The following is a 19598-nucleotide window of genomic DNA, read 5'->3' on the forward strand; positions in this document are numbered from 1 at the left end:
AATTTTTCACCTAGCTTAAGTCAACATATATTATAGATAATACAAAGAGGAACATGCTACTTATATTTGCATAAATCACTAAAATAAATGTATATGTGAGCAAAGCAATGGCCACCTCATTTGCACTGTACAACCAACCAGTGGAATACCGCCATTAGCAGACCACAGGGCTGATATAGGTGCTGGTCGTGCCCCCTCCCAGACGAAGTTGAATGCAATGTTGGAACAGGGAACTATGAGCTCCTCATTTCATCATTCCCCTTGGGGAGATGCAAGTTGTTGTTGTTTTCTTTTTTTTTTTTTAAATCAATGGGAGTATGAGGCGGTCTTTTTTCCTGTGTTCGATATACTGTTGAACCATCATGCTATGTGTATAGGGAATATGGGGCCATCATGAAATGTGGGGAGCAAATGGTGAAGGGGCCATTATACTTTGTGGATGACCTCCATATGGTGTTGTAGGACTGTAGGGGCCTCCGTGTGTGGAGGAACTTAGTGGGAGTCATATTGTGCCTGTAAAATAATTCATTTGGGGGTTATCATAGTGTGCTTAGAGGAGCATATTTAATGGGGGAGCAGCTAAAGGGTTATTGTAGTGGTTGAGAACACAGAGCGGCTTCATTAGAGGCAAAACTAAAAGTATCATAAAATGTCCTTCTCTTTCTTTGACACTGGATGTGACATTTAGATCGAGACAAAAAAGTCCCCACAAACAAATTATAGACCCATCAACACGGGCAACACTTCAGATACATGACACAAACCATATATTTTTTGGCATATCCCTTCAAATACATTCCATTAGGGGCAAAAAAAATAAGAATAGAAGTGACAACAAAATTTTTTTTTAGTTAATTTAAATTCAATATTTTATTAATTCATACAAAAACAGTACTATAATAAAATTCAGAGGTAAGGTACTGGAAACAAGAGGTTACTCTATATGCTAACCATCCCATTACATAGATAACATTTACATACAAAGTTTTTTATATTTTTAAGGATAATAGATGTTCAACAATCTGGCTGTGACATTGAGTAAGCCACCAATTTTATTTATTTTTTTTTTTTGTGGGGGGGGGGGGGAATTTAGAACTCCTGCTATGGGGCCCCGTAATTTCTATGTACACCCCTGCAACTAGTCAACAAGCTGACTAAATGTATAGTAGTTGGTGATGGCCAACAATCAAAATCGCTCATCTCACATAAATATCAGTACTGGTAAAATGAGAGCAGGAGTCTATTTGCTTTACACATAAATCTTTTTTGGCACAGTGAAATATTTTTATTCAACAGACCCTAATTTAAGGCTATTATAGATGAACAAATCTATTCGATGAGATTTGAGCTTTAGTTGAATTTTTTGACATTCGTAAGTCCTGGAAAAATGAACAATTTGTGATTCGCGCAAATTTCCCTCCAAAACATGCAAACCACCATTTTACACATTGCAGAAGATTGCAAGCCACGAAAGTCTGATATGACCTCAGGAGGTGATCTTCCCCATAATGCCTTGTAGCCATCACATGGTATAGAGCAACCAATCAGGAGTTACTATTGTCATCTGTATAAAAGCCTAAGCAGTGAAAGCAGCAGCTTGTTTTGGGCAATTTTGGATAGTGAGAGTACATCACAGCTCTTCAATACAATACAAATAACTGCAACAATGAAGTTGATTAGAGTAGTAGTGTGTGAATAATACAGAGGTTCAATTGATAGAGGGAGAGAGATAAGGAAGACTCCAGCAGCACTGACCATGTGATTTATTAGCGATGTGGTATAGCTCGCATCTGTCCTGCTAATTTTGAATTCTGTCATATTTTAAAAAATTATTAATGCACTAAAAGCAAGACAGCAGAATAGTTTTTACAAAAGAAAAAAATCTGAAACCCATGTCAGATGGTGTGCTTGCTTGTCAAAAGGTGACTAAGAAATTTGTGCAATCATTTTAGTGAATGGGTGAATAATCATTTTTTTTTCTTTTTTTAAAGCTAGAAAACAAAATTCCCTACAATCCAGAAATGTAACTACAACTGTGTACCTCACAATTTTTTTCTCGCATGCGTGTTTTACATCTGTACACATCACACTAAAACAGCTCCCTGTTGCAGGAGCTGGCTTTTTGTGCATGTTCTCGCCTAGCATTTATCATTTTGTCATTTATGCAGCAAAACAAATTAAAAAAAATTAAAAAATGCTGAACCAGCCTATTTCGAACTTCAAAAGACTTGATCATCTCCAATAACCATTTATAGTAATGGCCATGGAGGATTCTAACAAAATGGCAGACAGTGTTTAATATATCAATTTCACTGGATTCACACAAGAGTTCTGGGGTTACCCATAGCAATGGTGACTAATCAGAGTGACATTAGTGACTTTACTTACCATCTGTACTAGCATCATCTACTAGAATGACCTCTTTCAGAAGAATGGCAGGCGAAGAGTGTAACACACTGTACACTGTGCGGAGGAGGGTCGACCAGGCCTCATTATGAAATACTATAATGACACTGGTGGTTGGAAGTGGAGGACAGCGCTTGAATTTTTGTTCAATACACCTGAAACAGGAAAGGTGAAAAATATGTATTATCTAGAGAGAAATGACTTAGCAAATAAGCTGATCTATTTCATAACCATCTCATGACTGCATCATTAACATAGGACATTGCTCACAGCTCCCGAAACGAAGGGGTTGTACTGTCCTCGGTGGGGCGGCCACACTGCGCAGACTGGTTCTTCGCTTTTCAACACCAGGGTGAATGATTCTTTTACAGGCCACATACCTCAATCCCAACTTCAAACAAGGGAAATGTTCCACATGAGAGCTCAGGTTTTCCTGCTGCCTTCGACAGGAACAATGATGCTCCTTTTATTCCGCCTGCTGACCAGCCATGGAGACAGCTGTTACAGTTTTGAGATTTTTTTTTTCCAGTTTTCCAAAAGGGAAATTGTTAAAGAAGGGGTGACTTCCCCACGTCAATTTAAATTGGTTTAGACCCTTTATTCTCTCATTTACTTTATTGAAAAGCATTCTTGCGCCGGCGGGGATCTTACTTTTTGCCTCCATTGTCGCAGACACACCTGCCAAGGCAAGGACAGACACCCGCTGTGGAATATGAGCTTTCTCAAATCTTTCAGTTACTGGAGAAAAAGCTCCCACAGATACAGCAATTGTTAAATGAAGCCTGATGACCCACTGTAGCATGTAAAAGTGCAGTTATAAGATCCAAAAGAATACCGGGTGGCTAGTTCACAGAGTGCATTTACAGAAAATTGTGATGTCAGGCTGTAGTCAATGCATTCTTCTTTATACTCCAAACACAGCAGTCACAGTGGAAACAGTGAGGGATTCAGTGCCATTCACAAGATGCTGAAAGTGGTACTGTACTCACTCCAAACTGCAGTTATACACTGTAATCAAGCCAGTCCCAATTCGTCATGAGACTTCTACACCTCTCAAAAATGGTGGAGGATGTGTGTGGGAGGAGGATACGAGAGTGTCTGTCTGTGGGTGTTTGCCTGCGTGCGTGCGTGCGTGTGTGTGTGTGTACCCATGCGACGAACAGCTCATAGTAATTGTACTTAGGCATGGTCTGATAGGACTACTACTCCCATCTGACTATGTCTGCTGTCACATATAACAGAGACCGCATGAGCTGATGATGGGAGAGTAGTTTCCCATACAGACATATTCACATACAAAGTACATACTCACCAAACACCTAATCCCTGACGCCCACGTCTCCTGCAAGCAATCAACAATAATAAATAGTGATGAGCGAATATACTCGTTACTCGAGATTTCCTGCGCACGCTCGGGTGTCCTCCGAGATTTAGTTTTCTTCGCCGCAGCTGAATGATTTACTAAGAACATGTGGGGGTTGCCTGGTTGCTAGGGAATCCCCACATGTAATTAAGCTGGCTAACAGATGTAAATCATTCAGCTGCGGTAAAGAAAACTAAATCTCCGAGCACTAAAAAATACTCGGAGGACACACGAGCGTGCTCGGGAAATCTCGAGTAACGAGTATATTGGCTCATCACTAATAATAAACCAACATATACTCCCTGTCCATCATAGTCCATTTAATAACGAGTGTCCCACGATGATCTCAAGTGTAGAATAGTCACATCGGGAGATGTGACCGCTCTACCCAGCCGCCGGCGATGCACGGACAAGTGGTAATCACTCCCGCAGTGTATCACTGCGCTGCTGTGAGAGTTCACCGGAGTTCATCAGCTCCGATACGCTAACTTGTGGCTCCGCTGTGTGGGAAAATTCAAAAGCTGCATCTCGGCAGCTTCCTCCTCACCTTTCCCCTCTCCATAGACTTCAAAGGGGATCTGTAATCGGATCATATGTTTAGTCTCTAGAGATGGATGTATGGGGAATTTAGGTGGGGAGCAGTGGTCCATACGTGGAAATAGAAGATTTTTTTTCTCTAATAAGATTTTTAAGTTCTACTGAGCCACAAATCACCGATCTAGCATTCACTTCTCCAGCAGATAGTCAATTAAGGCCCACAGCTAGGTTACCAAATAAACAAAGCATAGTCTGTTTTCGCATTAAGGCATCAAAAAGGACAAGAACATTAAACTACTGAACTGAAGCTGAATAACAGTAGCACATACTAGTGGGATACAATTTTATGGTTTTTTTTTTTCTTTTGAAAAGAAAAAAAAGTGCCGAGAGACAAGCACTGGTGTAAATTTAATCATAGAAGAACACATTTGAGAATGCAGCAACACTATTGATACATAACCGCACTATTCTTGCGCATCCGTTTTATGTGGTATAATATTACAGTCTTTCTCAACAGAATGGTAGAAACCATAAAAACATACAGACACACAAAAGGCAGGAACATAACCTGTGGTCATAAATAACCATCATTGTTCATCAGCAGTCGTCAGGTTCTGATGTGGGCAAACAGTTTTATAGCAATTTACAGAAACTGAATCCTAAAATAATTGGAAAATTCATTTATGTGATGTGAACACAAATTTAAAGAATGTCTGCAACACAAAGTGACTGTTCAAACGCAGCACAAATGCTCACTGGACCCTTAACATGGCCAACGATTTAGTGCACCTTCCCACCTACTCTTTCATCCATCTCTGTCCTCTTCTTCCTTGATTGCCAGCTCTGGCTTTACAGGTGCCAGAGAAGGGATGACATACGGTAAGTGGAAACAAGTAGGTTGGAATCTGCTCTGAACTGCTGCGCCACGACAAGGCACACCGGGAGGCATATGCTTGATTTGTACAGTCATTTTGTCCTGAAAGACTGCCAGTAATGTGCCACATATAACTCCAAACACTTAACACATCATTGTACACTCCCCATACTAGACATTGTCTATTGAGACTATAACAAAGGGTGAAATTATGGCCATTAATAGAATTGTATACTGTGCAACTTTTACCTGAGCCTCATCACTATTTGTAGATTACATAAAACTGACAGGTAGTGTAAAAGGGAAGACCGGGCTGCCAGAGCTGCTGAGGCGCTGGGTCCGGATCTGCTGAGGCCGAACCTCCGGTTCCTGGGGGGGGGGGGATGAGATTGCAGCCAGAGCGAGCCAGTAACCAGGCGAAAGGGGCATGGCCAGTCAGTGTGAGGTAAAATGGGTTGCATGGCAACGGAAGCGGTCTTCCTTCCAGAACGCTGATGAGGTACAGACCACAAACGCTGAGAGGGAAGCGACAAGCCGCATCGTGAAGAGAAAGGGCGGCATAGTGAGGAACTCGCTGAAACCGGTGGGTGCACAGGGGAGCATGCGATCGACGGAGCATCGCAGTACAGACGTCTGGGTGTCGGACGATATCCAGAGAGGCGCACGCAGGGTAAAACATTGCAGCACAGCGGCTGCTTACGGAGACCCACCGGGTAAAACATTGCAGCGCAGCCCTTCAGGTCACAGCGGCTGCTTACGGAGACCTGTTATGATCCTTAGTGGCTGAGGATCACGAATAGACCAGCAAGTGAATAAACTAAGGACAAGCTCTAGGGAGATGGTAACTGGACTGATCGCAAATCTGAACCTATCCAACACAACTAGAGGTAGCCGGTGAACGTGCCTAAAAAATTCCTAGACGTCTCGAGCCAGCCTGAGGAACTAGCTACCCCTAAAGATAAAGAAAGACCTCGCTTGCCTCCAGAGAAATAATCCCCAAAGATATAGAAGCCCCCAACAAATATTAACGGTGAAGTAAGAAGAAGGCACATACGTAGGGATGAAATCAGATTCAGCAAAAGAGGCCCACTAGTACTAGAAAGCAGAAAATAGAGCAGGGGTCTATGCGATCAATAAAAAATCCTTACAAAATATCCATCCTGAGATTTCAAGAACCCACGCACCAACTAATGGTGTGTGGGGAGAAACTCAGTCCACTAGACCATCCAGCAAGCGAGGGAATCACATCTTAGCAAGCTGGACAAGAAAACATGATAAACACTGCTGATCAAAAAATGAGCAAATAAACTTAGCTTGTCCTGGATGGACTGGGAGCGAGGTAGTCAGAAGGAATCTGAGTAGCACTGATTACATCGACAGCCGGCAACAAGTGGAAGTGAAACAGAGCTATATAGGAACCTCCCAGAGGATAACGAACCAGCTGATAGCCAGAGACCAGCAGGATAACAAACAAAGCCACCAGGGGGAGCCCAAAGCAAAAGTCACACCATACCACCAGTGACCACAAGAGGGAGCCTGAAAACAGAGTTCACAACAGAGACCCACGCCAAGAGGCATCTTGTGGGGAGCTCTACACTCTTACTCCACAAGGGGCTCAGTGGGTAGAACTGGAGACCACCTGCTGCCGCCAGAAGAAGGACTGTGTGCTAGGCGAGGACGCCAGCAGACATTATACCGAACACCGCCGGCATTCTGCGATCCACGGGGTCTTCAGATAGTGACAGGCTACAGAGTCACCATGTGGAACCGTTAAGGCTAAGTTCATGCGCCCCTATATTTAACATGGGGGCGCATGGACATGCGTTGTGCTGCGTTTTTTGACACATGCGTTTTTTGGGGCGCACGCGTCAGGGCGCACAGGACGCAGCAAGTTGCATTTTTTTTGCGTCCAACTTTCGGCAAAAAAGGACGCATGCGTCGCAAAATGCAGCGTTTTAGCGTGCGTTTTGTTGCGTTTTTGTTTGCGTTGTGCGTTGCGTCGCCGACGCTGCGTCGCACAACGCAAATGTGAACGTAGCCTTACAAGAGACTGTTTAGCTAACCAACATTTATTCAGTTTTACCTTTGTACTCTTTGTTTACCCTACTATATCCCCATGAGGAGTTTTCCCACTGTTAAATAATTAAATATAGTTATATGGGATGCAGCATTTGTGTTACTGCATCCTAGTGCCTTCTTATTACAGTAGCATAATGAAGTGTCCCAATAATGGGGTAAGAGTGGTGAGGGAGGAAGTAGGGGAACCAGGTGTTTCTAACTGTCACAAACAACTTATATGATAATCTGTTCACATCCATCTTGTGGTTTAAATCAACCTATAAAATAGGCCATCAGGTTCAGTAATTGCTTCACCATTTTTTGATATTCAAAACAGCAGAAGCTGAAAAAAAATGTACAAAGCCTCAGATGTAGATGAGAACACAGCCTAAATTGTAGGTCATCTTTAAAAGGGTTGTCCAGGTCAAAAGAAATGTTTGCCCAGGAACTTGGAGTTACAAAAATTAACAAAGTGACACCTACTGGCACACACTTGGATCCAGCACAGGCTGCTTCTAGGTTTGCGCTGACACATGAAAAGATGTTACTTTTCCACCAGGAACTGGACTGCTGCGCCCAACGATTGGCTGCAGCAGTGAAGTGACTTGAGCAATGAATGCATCATCAGAAAAACAGCCAATCACACACTGTTAGTCACCTGACCTCTACAGTAGGCCTGCTCGTGGTGAAACAGTGACGTCTCCTCTTCCTGTGTCAGTGCAGACCATTGAGCAGCTTGCAGTGAATCCAAGAGGGTAGGCAAGAAACAATTAAAGGGGGTATCCAGGACTTTATAAAAAGCAAAAAATGTATGTAAGCACTAACAAGCAAGTAATTGCAGCTTACCTGCCTGTTGTGCTCGGTGCGGGTCTCACCTGGCATAGAGCGGTCACACACCACTCCTGCCAGGAATTCACCTGCCTCGGCTGATGCGACGGGGTGGGACTTCCATCGTCATTCTGACTGACAGTTGGCTCCACCAGTTAGGCAGCAGGGATCTGGCTGTCAAGCAGAATGACACAGGAAGTCCCGCCCCATCGACATAGCTGAGCAGAAAAGAAGCCCCTGCTCTGTGGATGTGACGTCTGCAGAAGCTTCTGCATTCCCGGCAGGAGCGGTCTGTTACTGATCAGTGCCAGGGAAGAATGCCGCCGGACAACTGGCAGGTAAGTTGCACTTACCTGCCTGTTAGTAGATTTGAATGGATGAGACTCACCCAATCTGCGGAAGAAACAAGTGCATGCTGCAATATTTTTTGCATCCAGATTTATATTGCAAAAAGAAACCCAATGGATCTTTGGGCTCAAAACTATGCATCCCACAGGGCTTAATGATCAGCTGTTTTTTTCTTCTTTTCGTCAATACGGCACATTAAGGAATCCATTAAGGGACAGCCGCCATTGAGTGTTGGCGCCAGGGCGGAGGATCTTTAGGGTGCCAACCTCCGCGATAGGTAGGAAAGAAATTAGATCTAGCGTAATATTAGGGATTTTTTTGCCTTCTATGTTATCCTCCCTTTTCTCTTCATTTCCTCGTCAGGAATAGATATTCTCTCTGTTCCTGAGAATCCACTGTGTCACGTACTTTTACCTATTAGATACCAGGAAGTAATAGGCTGTTATTTTTCTGTGTGGATGTGTCTGGTCTGCTCCTCCTGCAATGCTGCTCACTTAGATGATATCACCTGTTTTTCTGAATGGCACTAAGCCTTATAGGAAATGAACAGTATCTATGATTTATCTATGTCTGTTCAATATTTGCCCTCCTTTTGGTGGTTCGCCTAAGAGGCAAATTTAATCCACCTACCATGATGATTGGTGTGGTTCTGTGTCCAATCGTCTCCTTGGTAACCGCCAGGAGAAGAGCAATCCTCGTAACTATGTGCGCTTTTACCAGAAGTGATGCGTGCGTGTCAGCACAGATGATATGCGTTCCAGTAAACGGAAAGAATAGCTCAATCCTGGACATGCATTCCATTCACCGAAATCTAGCTACAAGCTTCCCCTGAAGGCGCGCATTTAAAAATGATAACAGCTACATGCAGCACCTCTAGCAGCCCCGAACAAAGATTCCTTATATGCAGCTCCCCTGATGAGTCTAAGGTGATGAAACGCGTTGGGAGGTCGGCTGGGACTTCCACTGGATGCCAACTAAGGAACAATGCGGGAGGTCGGCGGGGACTTCCACTGGATGCCAACTAATGCGGTGACGTTAACCCTATTATACCCGGTGAGAATGTTCTGTGTTATACGCTTTATAGTCAAAATTGTAGGAGTCACTGTCTGTAGGATTTTTGGTTGTGAATTGATGGCTGGGACCTCTACTGTGTGTTAAATGGTAACTAATTAATAATCTTACCAAACCCAATGAGAATGTCCCCTCGCTTGTCATTTTGACTTTAAAGAATTTAAGTCATTAAATGTAATTCTCAATTATTTCACTCAGCTGCAATTATTAGGGGGATACCAGTTTGAGGAATGCTCCGGATGCCACTTTCTGTTGATGTATTTGCAGTCTCCGATATAATAAAGATTGCAGTGACATATGTAAAGCTGTAGTAGCATCGTATGCAGTGAAGAAGCAGTGACCCACAAATTCAAACACAAAAGTCTCTTTTAATGTGTTTCTTCACAGCATTAAAGTCCAGTTCACATAAATGCATATAACTTCAGTGATCAGTTTACACCAGTTCAATACAATACATTTCACATGGCTTTAGATTTGCGGTCCCTAAACAGGCCAGACTTCCCTTGTCCAGTTTCCCTGGGCGACCGCACGCCATCTCAGACTCTATACGTCTCCATACACACAGCCTCATATGTTGCAGACACTACTCACGCCAGCCCTCCTCTGACTAGTTCCCGTGGGTGTCCTGCATCGCTGTATCACAGTCTCTGTACTCACTCAGCGCACTGCACTCTTTATCCTCTGGAGTGCAGCCGGGTACAAATAAGACAAAGTCTCTTACAGACTCTTTACTCACACAGTCGTACACAGTTCAGGATATCCTCCGGATAGCAGCCGGGCACCATATCCACCTGTTTGCAATCGTTGCACATGCTAGTCCTCTTTTGGGCACAGGACATCCACCTCCGGGCACAGGACATCCACCTCCGGGCACAGGTCTGTCCACATCCGACTCCTACGGGCACAGGACAACCACCTCCGGGCACAGGACTGTCCACCTCCGGGCACAGGACTGTCCACCTCCGGGCACAGGACTGTCCACCTCCGAGACCAGTACCATGGACGACTTGCATCTCTGTGTACGCTGCGGGTGCCAGGCTATTCAGCTGCCCTGAGTGCTGGCTCTGCTGGCCTCCATGCACTCTGCAGACCAGCACACACCAGACTGACACTGACGTGCACCTCGCACACCTGGCCTCACCTGGCCAGACGCCTGACACAGCCTGCACGGCCTGACACGGCCTACACGGCCTGACACTCTCATACCCCTTACTGCAGGGCTTTTAAACACACACAAACCTGTGGCCTTCAGCCACCTGGAAAACCCGGACCGGAAATCCGTGACTCTCATGCACACCTATGGACTTCATCCGTCTGCATGGACATTCTGGGGAGAACAAAGAGCGCCCCCTAGCTGTATCAGAGGACACAGCCTCACACATCGTATTGCCAGTAAAAGAAAAAAAAAAGAAAAAAAGAATGGCACTGAGAAGCGTGCTTTACTCACTGGTGTGGTGAAGTGGTCGCTGAATCACAGGCCTCAATGCAGGATCGTAGTTCACGGTATTGAAGGTGCATGACATGAAGTGCACATAAGGAAGTCCATTAAAAAGAAAGAAAAAATGCAGCAACACTTCAAAATCCAGTGACGAAAAAACCCTAGTCCTTTATTTCAAGCGAATTGTATGGACAAGGTAATGCAAGCAGGTACAGGGCAGATGGTACAGGCAGAGAAACAGGACGACGGCCGTTTCGCGTTATACACGCTTCCACGGGTCCAGATAGGACTAAGGTTTTTTTGTCACTGGATTTTGAAGTGTTGCTGCAATTTTTCTTTCTTTTAATAGTTTTGCCAGTTTTCACTATTTCCTCAGTCTAGGTCTGGAGTGGCATGTTCTGAAATCATATGCATGTACAATTCTGGCAAAAATTAAGAGACCACTGCAAAATGTTCAGTTTGTCTGAATTTTTTCTTTATAGAATAAAAGAACATTTTACTCAAAAATATACCTATAAACTTCTGACAACATGTCTCTGAATTTCCAAGCAATAAACTTTGCATTTTTTTCAGACAAAGAAAAATGGTCAAAATTTAAAAAACAAAACAGTGCTTTCAGACTAGACCTCAAATAATGCAAAGAAAATGAGTTCATAATCATTTAGAAACAACAATACAAATTTTTTTAAACTCAGGAACAGTTCAGAAATCAATATTTTGTGGAATAACCATGATTTTTAATCACAGCTTTCATGCGTCTTGGCATGATTTCCACCAGTCTTTCACACTGCTTCTGGCGCAAAAATGTAAGCAGTTCTTCTTTGTTTGATGACTTGTGACTATCCATCATTATTATTATTATTATTTATTATTATAGCGCCATTTATTCCATGGCGCTTTACATGTGAGGAGGGGTATACATAATAAAAACAAGTACAATAATCTTGACCGATACAAGTCACAACTGGAACAGGAGGAGAGAGGACCCTGCCATGCTCCTGATTACATTCCAGAGGTTTTCAATCGGGTTCCGGTCTGGAGATTGGGCTGCCCATGACAGGGTTTTGATGTGGTGGTCTCTTAATTTTGCCAGAGCTGTATATATATTGAGGCTGGAACACAGTAGTAGGAGAATTACTGTAAGCACCACAAAACCCATGTATGGGGGAATAGCACAGGTCTCAACTTTATACACAAATAGTTTGGTTTTCATATATTCAGCGTGATGCTGATAAGAGTACACAGCTAAAAGATAACAGTTGTTTTGTCTGTAATCATGCTATAACCTACACATGGGAATGGAATATTAGTTGCACCAGTTTTTTTTTTTTCACTATATTTAACTAAAGCACTTTCTATTAGGCTAATGAGAACCTTGATATTGCTTAATTTGATTAAACGTTATATTTTACCCATTTTTTGCTATTTCCCTGATTTGGACAATGAAAAAGTTGTTCATCTGCACTGTCTCATTGAGTAACATTGGTCCTAGTGCTGTTCATTTTTTCACAAATAGCACTTTGAACGCAGAGATGGACTTCTGCACGAGATGTTGCTTTACAGCTCTAAGCCCCTGGTTAACCTTCCCTTGGACCACACAACCACTTTAATTGCTGTAAAAATTGCAATAATGTCATTAACGCTTACAAACCTTGAAACTATGTAGCCGTCATGACAATTAGTGTATTTTTACTTGTTTATCTAAAAAGATAACTAAATAGCCTTTTTCTTTCACGCAGTGCGCACACATAGCATAAAGGCTGATTATTTTTTTGCAGATGTTCACACCATAATATCGAATAACAAACTTGATTTTTTTTATGCATTTTTCCTCTTATTTGATGCGTTTTTGGTGCAGTTTTGAAGCAGTATTTTTCAATATAGAAACATTTAGACATTTTGCACTTACACTCTGCTTGGACAGTTAAGCACAGCAGATTTTCCACCCCAAAAAGAATGCAGCAGAAAAAAAACATAACACCCCCCAAACAAACCGTATTCATGGTACATGGCTTTAGAAATTCTTTTAGCCATTAGGTATGTAATACTCACTCTGGAGGTCGAGTATCAGGTCCCAGAGATCTGTGGAGAGAGATTTTTTCACTTGCGTAAGCATTAAAGCAATGTTTAGTGAAGCCATCATCCTTTTGTTTGGTTTCTTCAGGTGACCACTTGTCCTTTTTAAAGGCTTTTCCGTCGGAGCCAGGACTGTTTGGATCCTCTGGTGGTCTCTCCATAAGCAACTTGAGCTCCGCTGGAGTGTAATAGCCAGGTAGACATGACTTGACCTTCTGTTCTGGTTCTTCTTGCTGCACTGGGGCATTGATCTGCAGTTTGGGCATGGAGTCCCTTATATTGTTCACTGCCCCCATCATCATATCAAGCATCTGATCCTTTCTTTCAACAATGTTCTTTAACCAGGGATCATCCTTACTGCCATCGCCAACGTCTTTGTGCATAATGAATACAAATATCACAAACACAACACCCACCATGGCAAGTTTCAGAGGCCCATTGTGTCTCCGCAACAACCTCATTTTGGAAAATTTTTAATATCCTTTCAGTCCAGGTGGGAATTATGTGGTCAAATAACAGGATACTTGAATTATTCCATTAGCAAAGAGGGCATTTATTCAGGAGCCTAGGAAACAAAATAACATCATGTTACCACCTAATCAACTTTACTAATTAGAAATATTTGCCTTTAGCAAAAAGCATCAATTTAATGAGCAGTATGGTTCTAAGGCTAAGATCAGGCATCCATTTAGTCTCCCAAAAAAACCCAGTCTGTCCGATTCTGACAGCTTGATCAAAATGTGATCAGATTTCAGAGGTGGACAGAAAAAAAAAATAAAATTATCCACATTGTCCATTATGTCAGTCCGTGAAAATCGGACCGCACTTGGATGTCATCAAAGTGCACTCGAATTAATTTTGACGGTCCCATAGACTTGAATGGGTGAGTAACATCCGATTTTCAGAGGCTAAATCGAGTGTGTTGTAATTTTTTATCTTCTGACCACTTGGTCTGAGGAAAAAAAAAATGGAAATGTGCACAGCACCATAGAACAACATGGGGACGATTGTTATAACCGGTGTTTCCCAGCCAGGTCAGGGCTATGAAACAGCCGGAAGAGAGCTTGTAACTTTTAGGCTAGGACTAAACAACAACTTTTTTGCAGGATCCTCAGTGGACATCATGATGCAGAAGATGATTGAAAGATATTTCACTTTTGTGGAACTTGTTACTTGTTCATGTTGCCCACCTAAATTAAAGTTGCAAGACAGACATTCATCCTCCATTAAAATTAATAGGATGTGACAGTCACAGAACTGCAACTTAGGCCTCCCATACACATCAGACTACAGTAATGTCGACAGGTCAGACCAATACGCTATAGTTGAAAATCGGTCAACTGATTGTCAGAGGTGATGTCAAAGCACGTCTGCCAATTGCTTGTTTTTCAGGGGATAAGCCGCTGGCAGAGGTGGTAGTCAGCGGCTTTCTCCTACAGAACACAGGAGCACTTGGCTGATAGAGCCGGCTGGGATGGTTGCCGACTGAACGATCGACCGAAGCGTTGTTCAGTTGATAGCTATCTAATGTGTATGGGGGCCTCTAGTTTCAATTAGAAGAAAGAAGTGGCATGACAGTGCTATTCTATGGAAACTTCAGCCATGTGGCTGCATCACCAAAGGGGCTATGTAGCCCTACAGAAGTCAAAATCTATGTCAATCCATTTGTAGGTTTTTGGAAATATAGTCAACAAATCTGAAGGAAGGACCTACCAGGTGACCTAAAGCTATAAAGTATTATGGAGACATTCAGAGTGAGGATATAGCTAGGCAATGGCTGACTTAGTAGCTGCAGATTATAACACCCCTGTAAAACAGGAGGAACTTCAGAAATACACAGTTTAACTACTTCCCACCCAAACAGCTCTTTTACAGAAACAGTTACTGTAAATGTAAAGGAAAAAAAAGTAATGATTGATAAGAACATAATGTTACACGATTGATAAAAAGAAAATGACCTTTTGTTTAAATATGTTAAACTTTTAGAATTAATTTTTTAAAACCGAACTATTTATATTAGAATTAACGTTGAAATTGTGCCATTTTTACTCAGGTCACTAAGCCATATGACATGCTGGCACATCCTGTTCTAGAGATCACCATATTATCACAGGCAGAAATGCAATAATAGATGGTTTTGCAGAGATCATTGTGCAGGAACAGGTTGTAGGTGAAATGTGTAAAATATACATATACACATACATACATACATACATACATACATACATACATACATACATACATACATACATACATATATATATATATACATATATACATATACACTTCATATACGCACAGTGAGAAAAATAGTATTTGATACACTGCCGATTTGGCAACTTTTCCCACTTACAAAGAATGGAGAAGTCTGTAATTTTTAGGTACACTTCAACTGTGAGAGAATCTAAAAAATAAAAACAGAAAACCACATTGTACGATTTCTACATAATTAAATTGCATTTTATTGCGTGAAATAAATATTTGATCACCTACCAACCACAAGAATTCTAGCTCTCACAGACTTGTTAGTTTTCCTTTAAGAAGCCTTCCTACTCTGCACTAATTACCTGTATTAATTGCATCTGTTTGCACTTGTTATTTGCATAAAAGACACCTGTTCACACAATGAATCACACTCCAACTACTCCACCATGGCCAAAACCAAAGAGCTGTCTAAGGACACCAGAGTCCCAAATGTGAAGCATGGTAGGGGAAACCTCATACTTTGGGAGTGCTTTTCTGCAAAGGGGATAGGACAACGGCAGCGTATTGAAGGGGGAATGGATGAGGTCATGTATCACAAGATTTGGGTGAACAACCTTCTTCCCTCAATAAGGGCATTGAAGATGGGTCATGGCTAGGTCTTCCAGCATGACAATGACCTGAAACACACAGCCAGGGCAACTAAGGAGTGGCTCCGATAGAAGCATTTCCAGGTCCAGGGGTGGCACAGCTAGACTCCAGACCAGAACTCAATAGAAAATCTTTGGGAAGAAGCTGAAACTAAATGTTAGGCTACTTTCACACTAGCGTCGGGCCCGGCCCGTCGCAGTGCGTCGGGCCGAGGTTACCGACGCTAGCGTTGTCTCCGCCGCACAACGGGGGCAGCGGATGCATTTTTCCAGCGCATCCGCTGCCCCATTGTGAGGTGCGGGGAAGTGCAGGGAGGTGGGGGCGGAGTTCCGGCTGCGCATGCGCGGCCGGAAAAAGCGGACCGTCGGGAGCAAAAAACGTTACATGTAACGTTTTTTGCTCCCGACGGTCCGCCACAACACAGCGCAACCGTCGCACGATGGTTGCGACGTGTGTCAATGCGTCGCAAATGCGTCGCTAATGTTAGTTAATGTAGAAAAAACGCATCCTGCAAGCACTTTTGCAGGATGCGTTTTTTCGGCAAAACGACGCATTGCGACGTATTGCAGTTAACGCTAGTGTGAAAGTAGCCTTACCCAGCAACAGCGCCGAAACCTGAAAGATCTGTATGGCGGAGTGGGCCAAAATCCCTGCTGCAGTGTCTGTGCAAACTTGGTCAATAATTAGAGAAAAACGTCTGATCTCTGTAATTGCAAACAAATGTTTCTGTACCAAATACTAAATCCTTTTTTCTATTGTATCAAATAATTTTTTCATACAATGAAATGCAAATTAATTATGTAAAAATCATAAAATGATTTTCTGGATTTTTTTTAGATTCTGTCTCTCACAGTTGAAGTGTACCTACGATAAAAATTACAAACCTCTCCACTTAAATTTTCCCACTGTATGTATGTATGTATGTATGTATGTATGTATGTATGTATGTATGTATGTATGTATGTATGTATGTATGTATATATATATATATACATATACACACACACACACACATACATACACGTGAAAAGTATGTTTTCCCTTTACACATACAGTCATGACAGCCCCTAATTAATGGAAACACAGACGCGAATAAAAACCATACAAAAATGCAATCACCACCACCCAGACTGGCACTGTTCCTCAGTACTTCACACTGGGGTGTCACGTGACCACTGCTGTAGGCAATCAGCAGATACTGATCAGTTGTTTCTTCCGCTGAGGCGAAATATGAATGCTGCAGTTGATCAAAGGCCACCAATTGTCTGCAGTGTTCACAAGATGCTTTGCTGGACGTTAGTCCCATGAGACTTGTGAGGGACACATTTGACTACAAAGGCGCAGCATCGTTTTGGAAGAAGAGCAACTTTCCTCAACACCACCTTCAAGGACACATCAATAAAGGGTTATGCTTTAACACTGCACAATTCATGTGTGCAACACTTAGCACAGGAAAAAGTCCAAACTAAAAAGTACTCCTTTGGACTCTGGATTCTCATCAGTGAACTTCACTCAATAGTTGATGTTACATGGATGACATGTGGCCCAAGCTATTATTGTGCGGTGCAAAACAAGTGCAGGTAACCGGTCAAATGACAATGAAACATATCCTAAAATGTGTTTAGTAGTAATCATATTTACTCTTAGGTTTTGTAGCTTTTCTTAAGATATAATTGGTCAAAATTAGCTGGTATTTGGGAAACTAGTTTTACTGGACCAACGGGAGAACCAGAGCATCAGTACACAAACAACTCCAATGATATCCACATTCAGAGCCCTCATTAGCATCACAAGCCTCCTACATACAGAACAAAATTATATTAAAAATATTTTCCGTTTCCCAGTTTGTTTGTTTGTTTGTTTTTTGAGAATATACAATGGTCCAGACCCAATTTTAGCCATGGAAATGAAATTCCGATTAGAAGCTGATAAGATTTACAATGTGGAGAAAAAAAACAAAACGGAATTTTTGTTTTGGCAGGTCACAATATGATGTTCAACCTGACTGGAAGCCCTGCTATTCATCCTAATGTTACAGCTGCACTAACTGACTGCAAGCTACTAGTCCCAAGACAATCTTATCGAGAACAATGTTGTCCTTGAAAGATAAAAAGGTTAACTCGCCTACAGCAAGAGGTTTGTTCGGCTGATCTCCATCCAGTGCAGTATCTTGTACTTTTAAAAAAGGAGTGACCTACAGGTTTAGGAAAACAAAGACGAGATTCTCTGACTCCAGTAGATGGGGCCAAGCGTTTCCCTTTTCATAGGGAGCATGCCAGGAAAGTTAGAATTAAGCAATGGTGTCAGATTCCACTGGAGAGCTTTGTCAGGACCATTTTCAAATGCAAAGACGACATTGTCTATCAACTCCAAGTCCTTCCGAAAGTCATATCAATTTCTCATCTCATTCTGGACTGAATTTATAATATGGGGTTAACAATATGAGCAAATAGAAGAAATAAATTCCATTTGGATCATTATTGGAGTTCCTATTACTACAGTTCTTACCTAGAAACAATGCACATACTTCATTGTGCTTACATAACCCTGGTTGCTGCCACGATAGGCTTACATCTAATGGAGAGGACTGTGTGCATTCCAAGCTACAATATAATGCATACTTTATAGCCATAACACTGATTTCCTGAAGCTCATTAATTCAAACAAAATGCATTTCACTCTGTGCATATTGCTAAACATTACCATAGTCTTTTTACTCATGCAGAAGATTGTATCAGTCAGAGATGGCCAACATGACCTTGCGAGTGGGCTTCAAGATAATGCCTTGCAGCTATCACATTGCATCGTATAGGACATACAATCAAGAGGATCTATCATAGCCTGTATAAAAACTGAGGCAAGGAATGAAGCAGCTACTTTGGGGTGAATTGGGCTAGTGAGAAAATGTCACAGCCCAGAAATAAAGATAAGGAGAGAAGGCCAAAGAGTGACAAATTCTATAGTGTATGGCAGCACAGTAATGAAGAATGGTTTTACCATCCATTTACCCATTTGTCATCAGTTTTGAAATCAGTTAGACAGTACGAAAGCTGTTTTGCATTAAAAATGGGGTAAGAAACAGTCCTAGGAGACCTCAGTCTCTTATACATGTTTTTTTCAGGGCAATCAGAGTTCTTCCAATTCACAGCAAATTGATTCACAGTGGAGCAAATTTCTTGGAAAAATCTGGCACAGCTGGCGAATGTGAATTCTAAAAGGTTCGCTCATCTGCAATTTTTTAGGGATTTTTACTTTGGCAAAGAGTTTACCTTAGATGATACACTAAGTCAGTTTGAGTTTTGCCTCATCCCAGGACTCCATGGAGCCTGAGGCCTCTTTCACACTAGCGTCGTGCACTGCACGTCACTATGCGTTGTTCTGTTGAAAAAACGCATCCTGCAAAATTGCTTGCAGGATGCGTTTTTTCACCATAGACTTGAATTAGCGACGCAGTGCGATGCATTGCCACACTTCGCAACCGTCGTGCGACGGTTGCGTCGGACCGTCGGCACAAAAAAAGTTACATGTAACGTTTGTGCGTCGTGAGCGTCTTTTCCGATCGCGCATGGGCGGCCAGAACTCCGCCCCCCCGCACCTCACAATGGGGCAGCAGATGCGTTGAAAAACAGCATCCGCTGCCCCCGTTGTGCGGCGCTTTCACAGCTAGCGTCGGTACATCGCAACGTCGCATAGCGACGTGCAGTGCACGACACTAGTGTGAAAGTAGCCTTAGTTTTGCATACAAC

The 19598-nt window shown here is 42.4% G+C and overlaps 1 protein-coding gene across 2 annotated transcripts in view; it reads right to left on the reverse strand.

Annotated features, from left to right (window-relative positions):
• Positions 1–19598, reverse strand: part of GALNT6 (polypeptide N-acetylgalactosaminyltransferase 6) — a 72424-nt gene that overhangs the window by 27408 nt on the left and 25418 nt on the right. The window contains exons 2-4 of one of the 2 annotated variants that reach the window (XM_077297831.1): positions 15353–15403; positions 12976–13564; positions 2389–2561 (exon numbers count right to left, since the gene is read on the reverse strand). In XM_077297831.1, coding sequence (XP_077153946.1) covers positions 2389–2561; positions 12976–13460 — 658 coding nt within the window. In that variant the 5' untranslated portion in view covers positions 13461–13564; positions 15353–15403. The remainder of the gene's footprint in view (positions 1–2388; positions 2562–12975; positions 13565–15352; positions 15404–19598) is intronic. The other variant, XM_077297830.1, reaches the window with a different exon arrangement.

This window comes from Ranitomeya variabilis, chromosome 3 (genome assembly GCF_051348905.1).
Source record: "Ranitomeya variabilis isolate aRanVar5 chromosome 3, aRanVar5.hap1, whole genome shotgun sequence".
NCBI lineage: Eukaryota > Metazoa > Chordata > Amphibia > Anura > Dendrobatidae > Ranitomeya > Ranitomeya variabilis.